General features: G+C 41.8%; 1 protein-coding gene across 1 annotated transcript in view; it reads right to left on the bottom strand.

Moving 5' to 3' along the window:
- Window positions 1-1,808: 1,808 nt before the first annotated feature.
- The window catches only part of LOC309601790 (myocyte-specific enhancer factor 2C-like), a gene marked incomplete at both ends in the record, with an annotated part of 98,340 nt that continues 83,143 nt past the window's right edge, over window positions 1,809-17,005 (bottom strand). The window contains 5 exons of the mRNA XM_082334914.1: window positions 1,809-2,130; window positions 10,371-10,506; window positions 11,399-11,528; window positions 12,426-12,449; window positions 13,712-13,884. Of these exons, the coding sequence (XP_082191040.1) occupies window positions 1,809-2,130; window positions 10,371-10,506; window positions 11,399-11,528; window positions 12,426-12,449; window positions 13,712-13,884 (785 nt within the window). The remainder of the gene's footprint in view (window positions 2,131-10,370; window positions 10,507-11,398; window positions 11,529-12,425; window positions 12,450-13,711; window positions 13,885-17,005) is intronic.

The raw sequence follows: 17,005 nt of genomic DNA, 5'->3' as shown, positions 1-17,005 counted from the left end.
CAATTGAATATACCATCTTCTTCTAATAAACAAGAGGGATAAAGAGGAACTGGTCAGGCTATTTTAGTCAAAGGCAAAACATGAAGCAGGAGAAAATGTAGATGCCATATGCCGAAGCAAATCTTATTAGGGTGTAAATACACAGGGAGTGTTGTTCAATGACATTCCCACTGTGAGATAATGTGACCACAGAGGTCCATGAAAACAATGATGATGTAACGACCAATATTGTTTGTGTAAGATAAATTGACTTTTGAATGGTCCTTTAATTGATAACCTCTCTAAATTTTTTAAATCTGTGACAGAAGGGAGTTATCTATATAATAGGTGTGTTTGTGCCAATCCCTCACTTTTTACTCTGTCTACCACTTCTGGAAATATTCACTTGCACTCACATAACTGACAGCCATTAGAGCTGTACATCCAGTTCTAACAGGCAGAATACCAGCTTCATTTATGAGAAAGGGCCAATTCATGCCACTTACTTTGTCATTTTACCCATGGAAAACTACAAGATACACAGGATGTAAGTAATAGAAGGGCCCTTAACCTGTTACAATGAACAAAACAGCATGAAAGAACTAATCAGTATATACAGGCGATCACAGTTCACCCAATTGGTAAAATGTTGTATTAAAATGATTTAGGTTGTTACACCATGGGTAAATTCTAACTTTTTACAGATCTCTCTTTCAACAGATGACTTGGATCTGTAAAATGTATGCCCAGTAAAAGAAAACTGAAAGAAAAAAGTTAAATGTGCAACTGCACAAATATAATTCCCCCTCTATTAAGATAACAAAAATTTTTGCTATTACCATAATTATTATATATATTAGAAAGCTATACACAAGTATGCTAATTTTACAGATTTTTAAAAAAGATCCTTAATATTTTATATAATTAGAAATACACATTTCAAAAACAAAACTTCTGCAAAGAGAAAACAGTTATCTTGGTTAGCAAAGCATCGAGTTCTTCATGGCTTAGGGTAGTGCTTTCTATACAAAAAGTCCTCTGTTTTCTTCAGGACTGTTAAAAAGATTAGCAAAACTATCAAGGAAAAAAGAACACATTTTGGCTTAAAGAAACTACAAAAGCCACAAATGCTTTGCAAACTGTCTTTTTAATATGAAAATAAGCAAAATCTAATGTACATATTCTTATATTTTTTATTTAAGAAGTGATGCAGACCCAGAATTTTAAAAAATAAATATGTTTTCCCTTAAACTCAACATTTTTACAAGTATGGTCCTTTTTAAATGTCTTTGATCCTTTTTAACTGAGGGTCATACTCTAATGATATGCCTGTATGTTTGTGAGCATTTTAGGTATGTTAGGTGACTGAGTCTCTTCCTAGCACTGATTCATGGCCACCCAACTGCTGGGTCTGTCAAAACACCTGTACAATTTCTATATGTTGCATAACAGCTGCTTTCTTTCTCAGTAAAGATCTGCCACTTCTGGCAAATGTTTTCCTTTTGTCTATTTACATGTGAATAATGTTGAACCTGCAACATGACACTATCTATTGTAACATACATTTTGCAAGGGAGCACAACAGTGAATAGAAGTTAGTCTTAAAATCTATTTTATACAAGTGTTCTGTTGTACAACTCAGGTGCCAAGCTTATCTCAGCATTTCTGTTTATCCTTATACTGTATCACTGAGGCAATTTAAAAGTACTTTTACAAAACAGAGTACCTGACTTTTTTTTTCCACACACGGCACATAATGCATATTGACCTCCCTCCTCCATTAAGGTATAGCACACATGCACTACAAGAAAAAAAAAGTAATAAGGTTATCATGTTGCCCATCCTTCAGAGAGCCACATGCGCTTGACAGAGGGGCTTTCCTTTTCATCTGGTGAAGGTCTGGTGAGTCCAATGGGGGAGTGGCATTCATTCTGGTGATCTTCTCGGTCACTTCCATCATATGAACTGCTACAGCTGCTCAAACTGTCAACAGGAGATCTCCCTGCCTCATGGTGCATATGCTGTGGGTATCTTGAGGGTGTGTTGGTACGGTCTCTAGGAGGAAAAACAGGTTCTGACTTGATGTTGAGGCTTTGAGTAGAAGGCAGGGAGATATTTGTACTCTGAGATAAATGAGTGATAGTGCAAGCTCTGTAGGAGGAAAGGAAACCCAGTTACAGACTGAGGAGGCATGGAGCCCCTGGAAATGCACAAACACACAAAACATCAGTGTAAAGGCTCATGCAGTACTGGTGGATACTGAGAGAATGAGGACTGTTTACTAGGAGGTATTGCGAAAAAAAATCAGAGAGATGAAAACATCACAACAGACATGGTTCTCTTGAGTGGCTCTGGGATATGCCTTGGGACTGAAAGAAAGTCTTTCTCTTTCGTTCTCTCATAATGAATAATATATCAACATATCTGTCATAACAAATTTTGGAAGCTGAGCCTTTGCACTGTTGGAACCACCTGTAGGTTTCTTTATAACTAATGCTTGTGTGTGTGTATGCACTGGCTGAGACAGGGGAGGCATGGACTTTCTGCTGGGATTAATTTGATTAGTTCAAATGCACCAAACATTTTTATCACTGTTCATTTTGACATGAAACTTTAGATGCAAACTCCATAACAAAAATTTGGGCTCTGTACATGTTACACCTTTTGGAATGCAGTTAAATTTACTGGTCCTCTGATTAACATTAATAAATTACCACAGACAAGTAAGGTTTTAGATATGATTTTATGGTATAAATGTATGAACTCATAATTCACACCAGAATTTTTATGAATAAACTACCAAAGAGAAACTGAAAAGTAGTGGAAGGTATCAGAAGAGTATATTGATTTGCATGTAGGAGAACCCAACTCAGAGGATGCTGCAAACATCAGGAGAAACTGTTGCTCTAAAACTTTTAAAAAGATGATCTATATACCTATTCTAAGTTCATTTTCTTTTTGTGGGCAGGTAATAGCAGAAGAAAGCTGAAGTAGGTGGGGAGGAGAGTGAATATTGAGAATGCATTTTATGTAGGCAGGGCGAGCAGGAAGGGCGCTGAAGCTCTGCCAACTCAAAAGGTAAGTTCAGCCGGTGGTCATCACCCTCTCGGAAGGAGCTCAGCTATGGTCTCCACCCGGCAGAAAGCCATGTCCTCTATGACCACTAGAATGGATGTGTCAACCCAAACTGCGCTCCCAACAAACCATGCAGCCGTCCAGGTCTTGGGCTGCAGAGAATGCCAGAGCCTTTAACTGGTAACAGTTGGCAGTAGTGAGAACAGCTGTGTGAGGTGTGACCAAGTGGATGATCTGCTCAGCCTGGTGGCAGAGCTATGAGAGCAAGTAGAAAGGTTAAGAAGCATCAGGGAGGCTGAGAAAGAGATAGACTGGTGGAACCAAGCTCTGCCCTCCCTGAGACAGAAACAGGAACAGCCACCAGAACAAACCCAAGATCAAGGGGATCCTGTATCCTCCCCTGACCAGGCAGAAGGCAGTAACTTAAAGGAAAGGAATGAATGGAGGCAAGTCCGCACTCAGGGCGGCAGGCGAACCCCTTCCTTGCCCACCTCGCCTTCCCAGGTGTCTCTATACAACAGGTATGAGGCTCTGGATGTGGAAGGCCAGTCAATGGATGATGTGGATGACAGTCCATCTACACCAGGGGCGTTGCCAAGGTCAGAAAGGCCTACCCCCCCTGTATCACGACCAAGTCCACGAGGAAGAAAAGACAGGTTACAGTTGTAAGCGATTCTCTTCTGAGGGGAACAGAGGGTCCAATATGCCAGACAGACCCTCCCCTTAGGGAAGTCTGCTGCCTCCCTGGGGCCTGGGTTAAGGACATCACTAGGAAACTTCCTAGCCTGGTACGGCCCTCCGACTACTACCTGTTATTGATCTTCCATGTAGTTGGAGAGGAAGCTGCAACCCGTAGTCCAAAAGCAATCAAGAGAGACTTTAGGGCCTTGGGATGGTTGGTGAGGGAATCGGGAGCACAGGTTATTTTTTCCTCCCTCCTTCCAGTTGCGGGCAGGAACATTGAGAGGAACAGATGGATCCGGTCCATTAATACATGGCTCCGTGGCTGGTGTCACTATAACAATTTTGGGTTTTTGAACAATGGGATGGCCTACACGGCACCAGGCTTGCTGGCATCTGACGGGGTTCACCTTTCTCAAAGGGGAAGAAGGCCTTTGCTCAGGAGCTTGCGGGGCACATTGACAGGGCTTTAAACTAGATTTGAAGGGGGAGGGAGTCGATATCAGATTTGCCTGTGACAAGGGGTGGGATCGCACGCCATGGTTAGAGGGACGGGGTACTAGCGGGGGATGGGATGCTAGCGGGGGCCCTCAGCCTGTTGATCTGAGGTGTGCTGGAGACACTGCAGCACGGTCGAAGTCTTATGGGGATGAGAGGGGCACTCTTGAGGTAATAGGAGCCAATAGGGAAATATTGGAGAAATTCCTCAAGGGAACCAAGGGGTGTTCCTCCAAGAAGGTGACACGGACGACAGCCCAGCTGAAGTGCCTCTATACCAATGCACGCAGCATGGGCAACAAACAGGAGGAGCTGGAAGCTACCATGCTGCTAGAAAGCTATGACCTAGTTGCCATCACTGAAACTTGGTGGGATGAATCCCATGACTGGAGTTCAGCTATCGATGGCTACAGGCTGTTCAGAAGGGACAGACGAGGTAGGAGGGGCAGAGGTGTTGCCCTCTACTTCAAGAAATGGATAGAATGTGAAGACGTGTCCCTGAAGAATAGCCATGAGCAGGTTGAAAGCTTATGGGTAAGAATTAGAGACCGAGGCAACAAAGGGAACCTTGTGGTTGGGGTCTACTACAGGCCACCTGATCAAGGGGAGCCTATTGATGAAGCCTTCTTACTCCAACTACAGGAAGCTTAGCGCTCACAGGCTCTTGTCCTGCTGGGGGATTTCAACCACCCCGACATCTGCTGGGAAAGTAACACAGCAGGCGGTAGGCAATCTAGGAGACTCCTGGAGTGCATGGAGGACAGCTTCCTAAGCCAGGTAATAGATAGCCCTACCAGAGGGGATGCAGTACTGGACCTGTTGGTCACCAATGTAAGAGAGCTCATTGGTGATGTCAGGATTGGAGGCAGCCTCGGCTGCAGTGATCACACACTGGTAGAATTCACAATCTGGAGAGGTAAGGGTCAGGTGAAGAGTGTAGTCAGGACCCTGAATTTTAGGAAAGCAAAATTCCAGCTCTTCAAGGAGTTAATCAACAGGACCCCTGGGAAATGGCCCTCAGGGACAAGGGAGCAGAACAGAGCTGGCAGGTCTTCAAGGATGCTTTCCATAGGGCACAAGAGCTCTCGATCCCCAGGTGCAGGAAATCGGGCAAGGAAGGGAAGAGTCCGGCATGGCTGAGTCGAGACCTGCTGGTCAAACTAAAGGGCAAGAAGAGAACGCACAGGCAGTGGAAGCAGGGACAGGTATCTTGGGAAGAGTACAGGGACACTGCCTGGTTGCGTAAGGATGGGATCAGGAAGGCCAAGGCTCGGCTGGAGCTGAACCTGGCGAGGGATGCAAAGAATAATAAGAAGGGCTTCTACAGGTACGTCAACCAGAAAAGGAAGGTTAAAGAAAGTGTACCCCCTCTGACAAGCAGAAGCGGCAAGCTGGTAATAACAGATGAGGAGAAGGCTGAGGTACTCAACAACTTCTTTGCCTCATTCTTCACTGGCAATCTCTCTCCTCACACCTCCCGAGTCAATGGGCCATTTGATGGGGATCAGGGGGGCAGAGGTCCTCCCACTGTAAGAGAAGATCAGGTTCGTGACCACCTGAGGAACCTGAACATACATAAGTCTATGGGTCCTGATGAGAAGCATCCCAGAGTCCTGAGGGAATTGGCTGATGTGGTTGCCAAGCCACTCTCCATGATATTTGAAAAGTCATGGCAGTCAGGTGAAGTCCCTGGGGACTGGAAAAAGGGAAACATTGCAGCTATTTTTAAAAAGGGTAAAAAGGAGGACCCTGGGAACTACTGACCTGTCAGCCTCACCTCTGTGCCTGGGAAGATCATGGCACAGATCCTCCTAGAAGCTATGCTAAGGCACATGGAGGACAGGGAGGTGATTTGAGACAGCCAGCATGGCTTCACCAAGGGCAAGTCCTGCCTGACCAACCTAGTGGCCTCCTATGATGGAGTGACTGCGTCAGTGGACAAGGGAAGAGCTATGGATGTCATCTATCTGGACTTCTGTAAGGCCTTTGACATGGTCCCCCGCAATATCCTTCTCTCTAAATTGGAAGGATAGGGATTTGATGGGTGGACTGTTTGGTGGATAAGGAATTGGCTGGTTGATTGCATCCAGAGGGTAGTGGACAATGGCTCGATGTCCAGATCAGTGATGAGTGGTGTCCCTCAGGGATCTGTACTGGGGCCAGTGCTGTTCAATATCTTCATCAATGACATAGCAGGATTGAGTGCACCCTCAGCAAGTTTGCAGATGACACCAAGCTGAATGATGCAGTTGACACACCTGAGGGATGGGATGCCATCCAGAAGGACCTGGACAAGCTGGAGAAATGGGCCTGTGTGAACCTCATGAGGTTCAACAAGGCCAAGTGCAGGGGCCTGCACCTGGGTCAGGGCAATCCCTGGTATCATTACAGACTGGGGGATGAAGGGATTGAGAGCAGCCCTGAGGAGAAGGACTTGGGGGTACTGGTGGATGAAAAGCTGGACATGAGCCAGCAATGTGCTCTCGCAGCCCAGAAAGCCAACTGTATCCTGGGCTGCATCAAAAGAAGCGTGGCCAGCAGGTCGAGGGAGGTGATTCTGCCCCTCTACTCTGGTCTGGTGAGACCCCACCTGGAGTACTGCGTCCAGCTCTGGGGTCCTCAGCACAGGAAGGACAAGGACCTGTTGGAGCAGGTCCAGAGGAGGGCCACAAAAATGATCAGAGGGCTGGAACACCTCTCCTATGAAGGAAGGCTGAGAGAGCTGGGGTTGTTCAGCCTGGAGAAGAGAAGGCTCTGGGGAGACCTTATTGCAGCCTTTCAATACTTAAAGGGGGCCTACAAGAAAGATGGGGACAGACTTTTCAGCAGGGCCAGTACCGTAGCGATAGGACAAGGGGTAATGGTTTTAAACTAAAGGAGGGTAGATTCAGACTAGATATAAGGAAGAAATTTTTTACAGTGAGGGTAGTGAAACACTGGAACAGGTTGCCCAGAGAGGTGGTAGATGCCCCATCCTTGGAAACATTCAAGGCCAGGCTGGATGGGGCTCTGAGCAACCTTATCTAGTTGTAGATGTCCCTGCCAATTGCAGGGGGAATGGACTAGATGACCTTTAAAGGTTCCTTCCATCCTAAAGCATTCTATGAGTCTGTGTCTAAGGGATAAAAATGAGATCACTTGCATCTGATGAATGCTTTGTACAGAAGCACCACCTACTGGTAAAATCTGACTTTTCTTTTTATTATTACAGTTCTCAGTATGTAATTTCCATTATGTTCTTAGAAATTGTTCCAGTTCAGAGACCATTTACTAGTCTGAAATTAGTCCCTAATCCCAGACACACCGTTTCAAGGTTTTTCATAGTGAGGATTTATACAGGGAGAGATTGAAGGTAATAGGGGCAATAGGCCACTGAAGATTTTAAAACCAATGTAGTGTTCAAACATTTTTACAGCAAGCAGAAGAAATTTTGGGATTTGGAAGTATGTTTTAAACATGTCTGTCATCTGTCATCTGACATCTAAACTGTCAAGTTTAGATGCAGTCATTTTCATTTATTGAAATATTCTACTTTTTCTGATATCTCATTGACTGAGTTGAGCTTTATTTAGGCAACATCTACTATTACTTTCATGAAAGGCAAAATGTTTTATTTTCTTTTGACACATTTATACTTTAAACTATATGGCTTCACTGCTGAATGATATCAACTGCTTTTATCACTACTTATTGCAATGTTAAATAACAGATGGATCTTGTTAGACAACAGAGAAAACAGGATGTTCTATCTCCAATTGCTTTCTTACCCTTCATTCCTATAGAGACAAGTTTGTCAAAATTTGCAGCAATCCCTTTCATGAGTCACAGAGTTAGTGATTAATAGCCCTCACTGTAGCAAATGTAGGTATTTTTTTTGCAAACAGGACATTTTTTGCTTTTGTAGCTATTAGTTAAACTGTACTGGGTCTGGCTGGGATGCAGTTAACTTTCCCTCATAGTGCTGTGCTTTGTATTTGTCGCTAGAAAGGTGTTGATAACACACCAATGATGTTTTGGCTACTGCTGAGCAGTGCTCCCACAGCATCAAGGCTGTCTCTCCAACATCCCCCCCCCCCCAAAGTCCAGTAGGTTGGGGGTGGGCAAGGGGTTGGGAGGGGACATAGCCAGGGCAGCTGACCCAAACTGACCAAAGGGATATTCCATACCATATGGCATCTGCTCAGCAATAAAAGCTAAGAGAAAGGAGGAGGAGGGAGGGCATTAGTTATTAAGGCATTTGTCTTTTGAAGCAACCACTATGTGTACTGAAGCCCTACTTCCCGAGAAGTGGCTGGACATGGCCGGCTGATGGGAAGTAGAGAATAAATCTTTTGTTTTCCTTTTCTTCCACGTGTGACCTTTGCTTTTGCTTTATTAAACTGCCTTTATCTTGACCCATGAGTTTTTATTTTCTTATTTTCTCCTGCCCCCACCCTCCCACTGATGAGGGGAGTGATAGAGCAGCTTGATGAGCACCTGCCATCCAGCCAAGGTCAATCCACCACAGGATGTCATTTACCTGAACTTCTGTAAGGCCTTTGATACTGTCCCCCACAACATTCTTGCCGCTAAATTGGAGAGATATGGGTTTGACAGATGGACTCTTAGATGGGTAAGGAACTGGCTGGATGGACGTGTCCAAAGAGCTGCAGTTAATGGTTCAATGTCCAAGTGGAAACCAGTAACGAGTGGTGTCCTTCAAGGGTCCATACTGGGACCAATACTATTTAATATCTTCATCAATGACATAGTGGAATTGAGTGCACCCTCAGCAAGTTTGCGGATGACACCAAGCTGAGTGGTGCAGTTGACACACCTGAGGGAAGGGACGCCATCCAGAGGGACCTGGACAGGCTTGAGGAATGGGCCCCTGTGAACCTCATGAAGTTCAACAAGGCCAAGTGCAAGGTCTTGCACCTGGGTCTGGGCAACCCCTGGGTAACCCCCCCTTACTGCAGCCTTTCAATATATAAGAAAGACGGAGAGAGACTTTTTACCAGGGCCTGTAGTGCCAGGACAAGGGGCAAGGGTTTCAAACTGAAAGAGGGTAGGTTTAGATTGGATATAAGGAAGGAATTTTTTACGACGAGGGTGGTGAGACACTGGAACAGGTTGCCCAGAGAAGTTGTGGCTGCCCCATCACTGGAAGTGTTCAAGGTTCAGGTTGGACGGGGCTTTGAGCAACCTGATCTAGTGAAAGATGTGCCTGCCCATGGCAGGGAGGTTGGACTAGATAATCTTTAAAGGTCCCTTCGAACCCAAACCATTCTATGATTCTATGATGTTATGATTCTGTATGAGAAGATGATGTCATGGCCTTACCTTAGGTTAAGTGTGGAGTGTTGGCCAGTTCTTAGGATCTTACTCAATAGAAACTGCAGATACTAGGATTTTTGAAAAATCATACTCTTAAATTTTATTTGAATTAGCCAATAAGTTACTTTTTCAATAACTCATCAGGTGATTTCCTTGTGTGAATTTTCACACTTTAAAAATACTGAAATAATTTAGCAGTATGCTTCACCAATCTTGAAGGAATATCTTGAAATTAGCCACTAGAGGGCTGTCCTCCTTAACATAGGCAAATCACAATAAGTTTTATGGGCTGCTGGCTTCTTAGGCCTAATTATGTTATTTGCTTGTACAAAACATTTTGAAAGAAATGAAATTTGTATGTCACAGCTGAGCAGATGGGAGCATATGATTATTATAGAAGGTTAAGGCTTAATCTAAGGTCAAATCATTATGTCACTGATTAAAAATAATTAGAAATTTTTCAAGTTTATTGTAAAAGTTTGTGCTAAAGTAACTGCAAATAAAAGGAACAAAGGGCAAAATAAAGCAACAGTGTTTAGTTTTGTCTTTAGTGGTGAAATAAAATGCTATTTAAAGAAATAAAGAGCAAAACATGAGCAGTAATCTTTATTACTGAGAAAATGTCAGGGACAGAGAATATTTCATTTTAGCTACCTGAAAAGCTTTTCATGAAATATGTAGTTTCAGTTTTTGGAAACGGAGCTGTTATACACAGTAAATATTTGCTGATATGTTATCTTGATATATTCCAGATTTGGGATTACTGGGGATACAGAAGTCACTGTAGAACAATATGATAGTTTAAAGTAAACACTGCTTACCCCAATTGACTGAGGGCAGATGGTGGTATATTATGTAGGTGTCGCTGTTGCCAGCCAGTCACAGAACCAAGATGAAGAGCATTGGCTGTATTAAACCCAGAAAGAGATGATATATCTGCACTACTCAGAGAATATTCTAGATTTGAAAAAAGAAAAGGCAATAATTAAAAGAGAATTAAGGAGGAAGGAATTAAACAATAACTAGCATCATAATGTGAACATCACTTAATATACCTTTTAATTTTAATTACACCAATCATATTAAGTTGCACTAGGAAAAACAGACTCTCCTCTTCAGTCAACTCATTAATTTGGGAGCAAATAATGTACTAATAATTATTCTGTAATTTACCAGGGCTTTTCTGGATCTGAAAGATCTAAAGTATTCTTAGCCTGTATATCCATCATAACTATATATGCATTTTCATGGAGCCAAAGACTTGAAAAACATTGTAATATTTCATTTATGATCTTCCTCATAGAACCTATTAGGTAGCCTGTGTCTGAACAATGCATATCTTCTCTAAAAGCATCTGATACATATACCAACATGTTTTATACAGTAATAATGTGCATAGAAACTGGAAAGTATGTCTTGGGGCTTCATTTCTAATCCCTTCTAGGTAACTATGTAATAGCCCACAAATTTATTGAACTCCATTTTGAAACCAGTGAAACTGCTTGCTCCCACTACCCTTATGACTTTAGGAAGGTGCATTCAAGAACTAGGTGAAATTATCTGTTGTATTAAGAGAATTAAGAAGTCTCTTTTAAGTTACATTTCTTATTAAAGCCAATGGAAGAAAGCTATCAAAGCAGTTTTCCATTCAAACAAAATATCTATTTTTAAATAGATATGTCTCAAGTCAGTGACAGATACAGAATAAGTAAATGAAGTGTGAAAGCATATCAGCTATGAATTTTTCAGTTTAGCCCAGCAATCATTAGCTAATTCATTACTACTGAGACAGACATTTATCAGCATCTTGTTCCCTCTCCCACCTTTTACATCTTGCACTGATGCTTACCAGTACCATACGTTGCTGAGATGGCTGATGGGTATCCTCCCATCCCTTGCCCTGGTAGAGTAGGAGTTGCCATGGAAACCACTGGAGTAGCCAATGACTGAGCAGACTGGGAGTTATTTATCCTCTCATTCTTTTAAAGTAAGTAAAATAAACATATTATTGACTAGCTTTAAGTCAGTTAAGTGTATTAGCTTTATGGGCATGCTTTGTGCATAAGAAATACAAGCTGATACAAATTTCTATAAATTAATCATTTAACATGTGGCTTTCATGAACTCTGTCAACTCTATCATTTACGATCCTTCAAGAGACCAGTTGTCACCATAGTAACCCATTACATCAGTATCTCCTGAGTAACTGAACTAGTAACAAGTAAGATTGCTTTTATTGTGGGTAGAAAAACAGCCCGTATGAAAAACTGATGAAATATGTAAATGCTTTTCCTATTGTTTTACTTTTCATTCAAATAAAAAAAACAAGAAAGCATTAATGGATTTTATGCTTAATTCAATGAGTGGCACCCCAATAGAACTGAACACTGAACTCTCTATAGCAGCAGATGGTGCTCTGCCTACTTTGCTTTTTGTAATGGCAAAACAAACTTCAAGGAGTATTAGGTAGCAAAGCAGTTACACATTTATCTTTAACTCTGAGGCACTAGATGCTGTACTGTAAAAATTGCATTTGAGAACTCCAGTCCTGTGAGTGGCAGGACAAAACATCCAGATAGCCAGCAAAAAATGTAAGGCGGCTGTGTCATCTTCAAGAACACAAGATTACACACTAGCAAAACTCCAAGCTCCAACAACAGGAAAGCTTTATTTTAACATGCATAATTTGAATATGTGCAAAAAGTGCATCTTTGTCTTCTATATTGCTAGATTTCAAAAATTATAATTCTTTTGTTTATAATATAGTAATGGCAAAGTTTTCTATTTTATTTCAACCACCACTTCTACACAAATATCAATCAGACAAAAGAACTGGGTTTTTCCCCATTATTAAGATGAAGGTCACTACTACTTACCAAAAGCAGATCAACATCCTCAGACTGAGAGCATAGGAAAGGAGCATTAAAAAATTGGTGAATGTATATATTTACCAGGGTGCAGATTTTCTAGTCTAATGAACAGCTTCATCTGATAGGGGTAGCAAATTAAATATTTTCTGAGCATAGCTTAGAAAAATAACAGTTCATAGATCTGTTCTTTGTCCTTTTAATGAGATGTTTGTCTCACTGTGAAGACCATCTATCCAGTTTTCAGCACAACTCTTTTTCTTAGAATTAATTATTTCTTCCACAACCCCAGTGGCTGCAGATAGTGTTGCTATACCTGGTTTCAGGAGACCTGACTGTTCACAGAATCCTTTGGAAAGTATCAGTTTTTAAGGACCTTCAAATAAATCATTTAATGACAGCTTGTCACTGCCTTGGTTGATTTTGAGTATAGCCCTGTAGGAGACTATTTATTACTTATCCTCTCAGATGCTGTCTTGCATCACATTTATGGGGGGTTTAGTTAGTTAGATATTCAAAGTTAATTAAAGTAGCCTACTTGGAAATTGTTTTAATAGCGTGTCTGTTAAATAATGGAAAAATGTGTTTATAGCATCACTTAAATTCACCATCAAGATATTTTTTTAATGAAGTTCACTTTTAATGTTAAATCACTCATGAAAGACTTACTTGCAACCACTAATCAACAACTTTACTTGTAACCACTTTCAGTAGGGAACTGAAAGATGCTCACATGACACCTTAATGATTCAACCTTCTATCATACTACTCTGCTTACATTTTTTAAATCCTGGCAGGAGATACAGCAATCTGATGCCCCATTATATCTTGCTCTATCTATTTACTACCTCTCATCATTATAAAATTTGGCCTTTGGAGATCAGTGTGATAGAATTCAAATTAATTTATTTGTAGTTAATCTGCCATCTTCTGAGAGTCTATGTGGCTAAATATTTAAGAAAAATATAGTGTATTAGTAATACTTAGGGTTAAATTCAGTCTTTATAATAAAGCCAGGAAAGGCTCTTCCAGATACTAGGAAGGAGAGTGCACAAGTTTAGACTGTGCAGGACATAGTTCCCATTTTGTAACTCAATAGAAAAATTAAGTAAAAATGACTTCATAAAAGCAATCAAATAGGCTCTGCAAAATGTCAGGCCTTAAGGCTAGGTAAAAAGACTAAGTAAGCAAGAATATGGAATGTTTTTCTACTGATTTTAGTAGGTTTAGCAGGCCTTGAAATTCTTAAATATCTCTTATTTGAAAGGGGGAAAAAAGCTTTGAGAATGCATTACCACTGATGGCATTGTATTTTTGCTGCCAGGTGGCATAAGCACTCGGAAATCTAGTTTATGGTTGTTCATTCCCAAATTCATTGGGGGTGGAGATTTTGCTTGCATATTCTTATTCAAGTTGCCAGGTGAGATCAGCAGACCTGGTGAGTTGCGGGGGTTGCCATACCCATTTCCTGTTAAAAAAAAAAGATAAAAAAAAAAGATAAAAGAAAAAAGAAAAAGAAGAGAGAAGGGTCATAAGCTCAAAGGTATTTCTTAAGACTGAACAATAAACATTTCAAATAAAAAGTTCAAATACATTTATCAAGTAATGTATCTATATAGGAAAATGCAACTCATGCTGTATTTGGAACAACTGGTCTTAAAATGCTTTCCTTCATGGCAGACAACATTTCACTGATGTGCTGAATTTTAACTTGAATATATGACTCTATTTACAGTACTATAGTATATACTATAATATACTGTGCACTCAAAGGAGCCAAGATCTAACTTTGGCCTTAAAGAGAATTAGGGAAGTCAGACAATATTATGGCTTAAAAAAAAAAGTCAAAGCTATGCTGTGTTTTTTCAACAAGTACAGAGGATTCTGACTTGCCTGACTCAGCCCTTTCCAGTTAATGATTTTGTTTTGTTTTTAACCAAAGGATGAATACAGCAAGGCTATAATTTCCAGAAAAGGCAGGGGGAGGAATAGGAAGATTCTTAAATGTTTTTGGCTCTCTTTCCCCACACTTTCCCCACTGTCAACACTAAAGTCAATGGGAGCAAGAGCATGTCCTTATTTGCAATATGTCTCCATATTCTTCATTTCTTTGCTGCTTTCTGCAAGCCCCAATAACAATTCTGAGAAGCAAATGTTTAATTTTTTTTTTTTCAGAAATGAGTTTCCTCTTTCACTAAATAATACTGATGACTGTATATCAGTACCGTTACTGACCTACCATCCTGCTAAAAAATGAGACCTCCCTATTTAATCCGTCTAATTTCATCTTCTACCCTCACAAAGTTTGGGGAAATAGATGACTTTTTAGTGTAGCCTGGAAATTCTGCCACTACGGGGTCAAGAGAGATACAGAAAGTACCCAGTCATAGTGAGGAAATAGTATAAAAATTAATATAGAAAGAGAAAAATTTCACATATAAATACAAAGAAAACAAATTTTAGGGAAGACATTCTGTTCTGGGCTCATCTTTTGTTTACAGCTATCAAGCTGCAACACACAAGCTAAAAACAGTGTGGAAAGATGAGCTAGTGAGCACAGAACAGACCTATGAATTAGAAGCCCTAGAGTTTCACAATTTCCTTTTGTCGTGGTTTAACCCCAGCCAGCAACTAAGCACCACGCAGCCGCTCGCTCACTCCCCACCAGTGGGATGGGGGAGAGAATCAGAAGGGTAAAAGGGAGAAAACTCGTGGGTTGAGATAAGAACAGTTTAATAACTAAAGTAAAATAAAAATAGAACAGTAGTAATAATAATAATAACAATAATAATAATAACAAGTAATAATAGTACAATAGTAATACAAAGCAAACGATACACTCTACAATTGCTCACCACCCTCCGACCGATGGCCAGCCCGTCCCCCAAGCAGCGATCGTTGCCCCCTCCCCCGGCTAACTCCCCCAGTTTATATATACTGAGCATGACGTCACATGGTATGGAATAGCCCCTTGGCCAGTCTGGGTCAGCTGTCCTGGCTGTGCCCCCCCCCCAGCTTCTTGTGCACCCGGCAGAGCATGGGCAGTTGAAAAGTCCTTTACCACTGTGAGCGCCACTTAGCAACTACTTAGCAAGAACAAAACGTCAGTGTATCCTCGACATTGTTCTCATCCTAAACCCAAAACACAGCCCCATACCAGCTACCAAGAAGAAAATTAACTCTGTCCCAGCTGAAACCAGGACAGTATCCACCCCTTATTCCATAATATTTACGTCATGCCCAGGTCCCACATTATCCAACATATCCTCATTAACGACCACCCCCTTCCTTTCCTTTGATACAATACACGAGTATCATTCCCTTAGTCTATATGCTATCCCTCTAGAAAGTTTGTTGAGTTCGTTTAGTTTATGACTTTGGGATTCATCTGTCATAACAGTCTTTCAGGGCAGGAGAGATGGTGTGTGGTGTTGGACTGTTGCATGCTGAAGCCAGGTCTAGTTCTACCATCTCTGCGCTTTGCTTGGTTTCCTCAGAGCTCATTCTTCATTAGTTTGGGCGATTCTTGCTATATGCTGTTGATATGTCATATAGTAATCACAGAAGTGATGACATACAGTATTATACAGCAACTAACATTATACAATTCAGTTCATTGGCCATTCTCACCCAAAATCAAATCTCCTTGAGGTACACATTGGGCTTCCCCATCCTCCCCCATCACCCACCAAGTGCACCCAGGTCCTTGAGCAAAAGCAATCCCACGAATGGGTTTGCCTTTGCCTAAGGCGGGAGTAACCCAGACTGTCTTCCCCAGCATATTTTTTATGTGCACTACAGGGACTTTATCCCCTTCTACAGTACATAAAAGTCTTGATTGGGCAGGGCCAGCTCTTTTGGCAGATCCCCTAGTGTTGACTAAGCAGGTGGCCTTTGCTAAATGTGTATCCCAATGTTTGAATGTCCCACCGCCCATTGCTTTTAGTGTAGTCTTTAACAATCCATTGTATCATTTGATTTTCCTGGAGGCTGGTGCATGTTAGGGGATGTGATATACCCACTCAATGCCATGCTCTTTGGCCCAAGTGTCTATGAGGCTGTTTCGGAAATGAGTTCCGTTATCTGACTCAATTCTTTCTGGGGTGCCATGTCGCCATAGGACTTGCTTTTCAAGGCCCAGGATAGTGTTCCGGGCGATGGCATGGGGCACAGGATATGTTTCCAGCCATCCAGTGGTTGCTTCCACCATTGTAAGCACATGGCGCTTGCCTCGGCGGGTTTGTGGGAGTGTGATATAATCAATCTGCCAGGCCTCCCCATATTTATATTTCAGCCATCGTCCTCCATACCAGAGAGGCTTTAACTGCTTGGCTCGCTTGATTGCAGCGCATGTTTCGCATTCATGGATAACCTGTGCAATAGTGTCCATGGTCAAGTCCACCCCTCGATCATGAGCCCATCTGTATGTTGCATCTCTTCCTTGGTGGCCTGAGATGTCATGGGCCCACCAAGCTAGCAATAATTCACCCTTATGTTGCCAGTCCAGATCCACCTGAGCCACTTCAGTCTTAGCAGCCTGATCCACCTGCTGATTGTTTTGATGTTCTTCAGTGGCCTGACTCTTGGGT

Source organism: Platalea leucorodia (genome assembly GCF_965183815.1).
Source record: "Platalea leucorodia genome assembly, chromosome: W".
NCBI classification, from domain to species: Eukaryota; Metazoa; Chordata; class Aves; order Pelecaniformes; family Threskiornithidae; genus Platalea; species Platalea leucorodia.
Note: the sequence above shows the minus strand (reverse complement) of the source record. Positions and strands in the feature narration are given on the sequence as shown.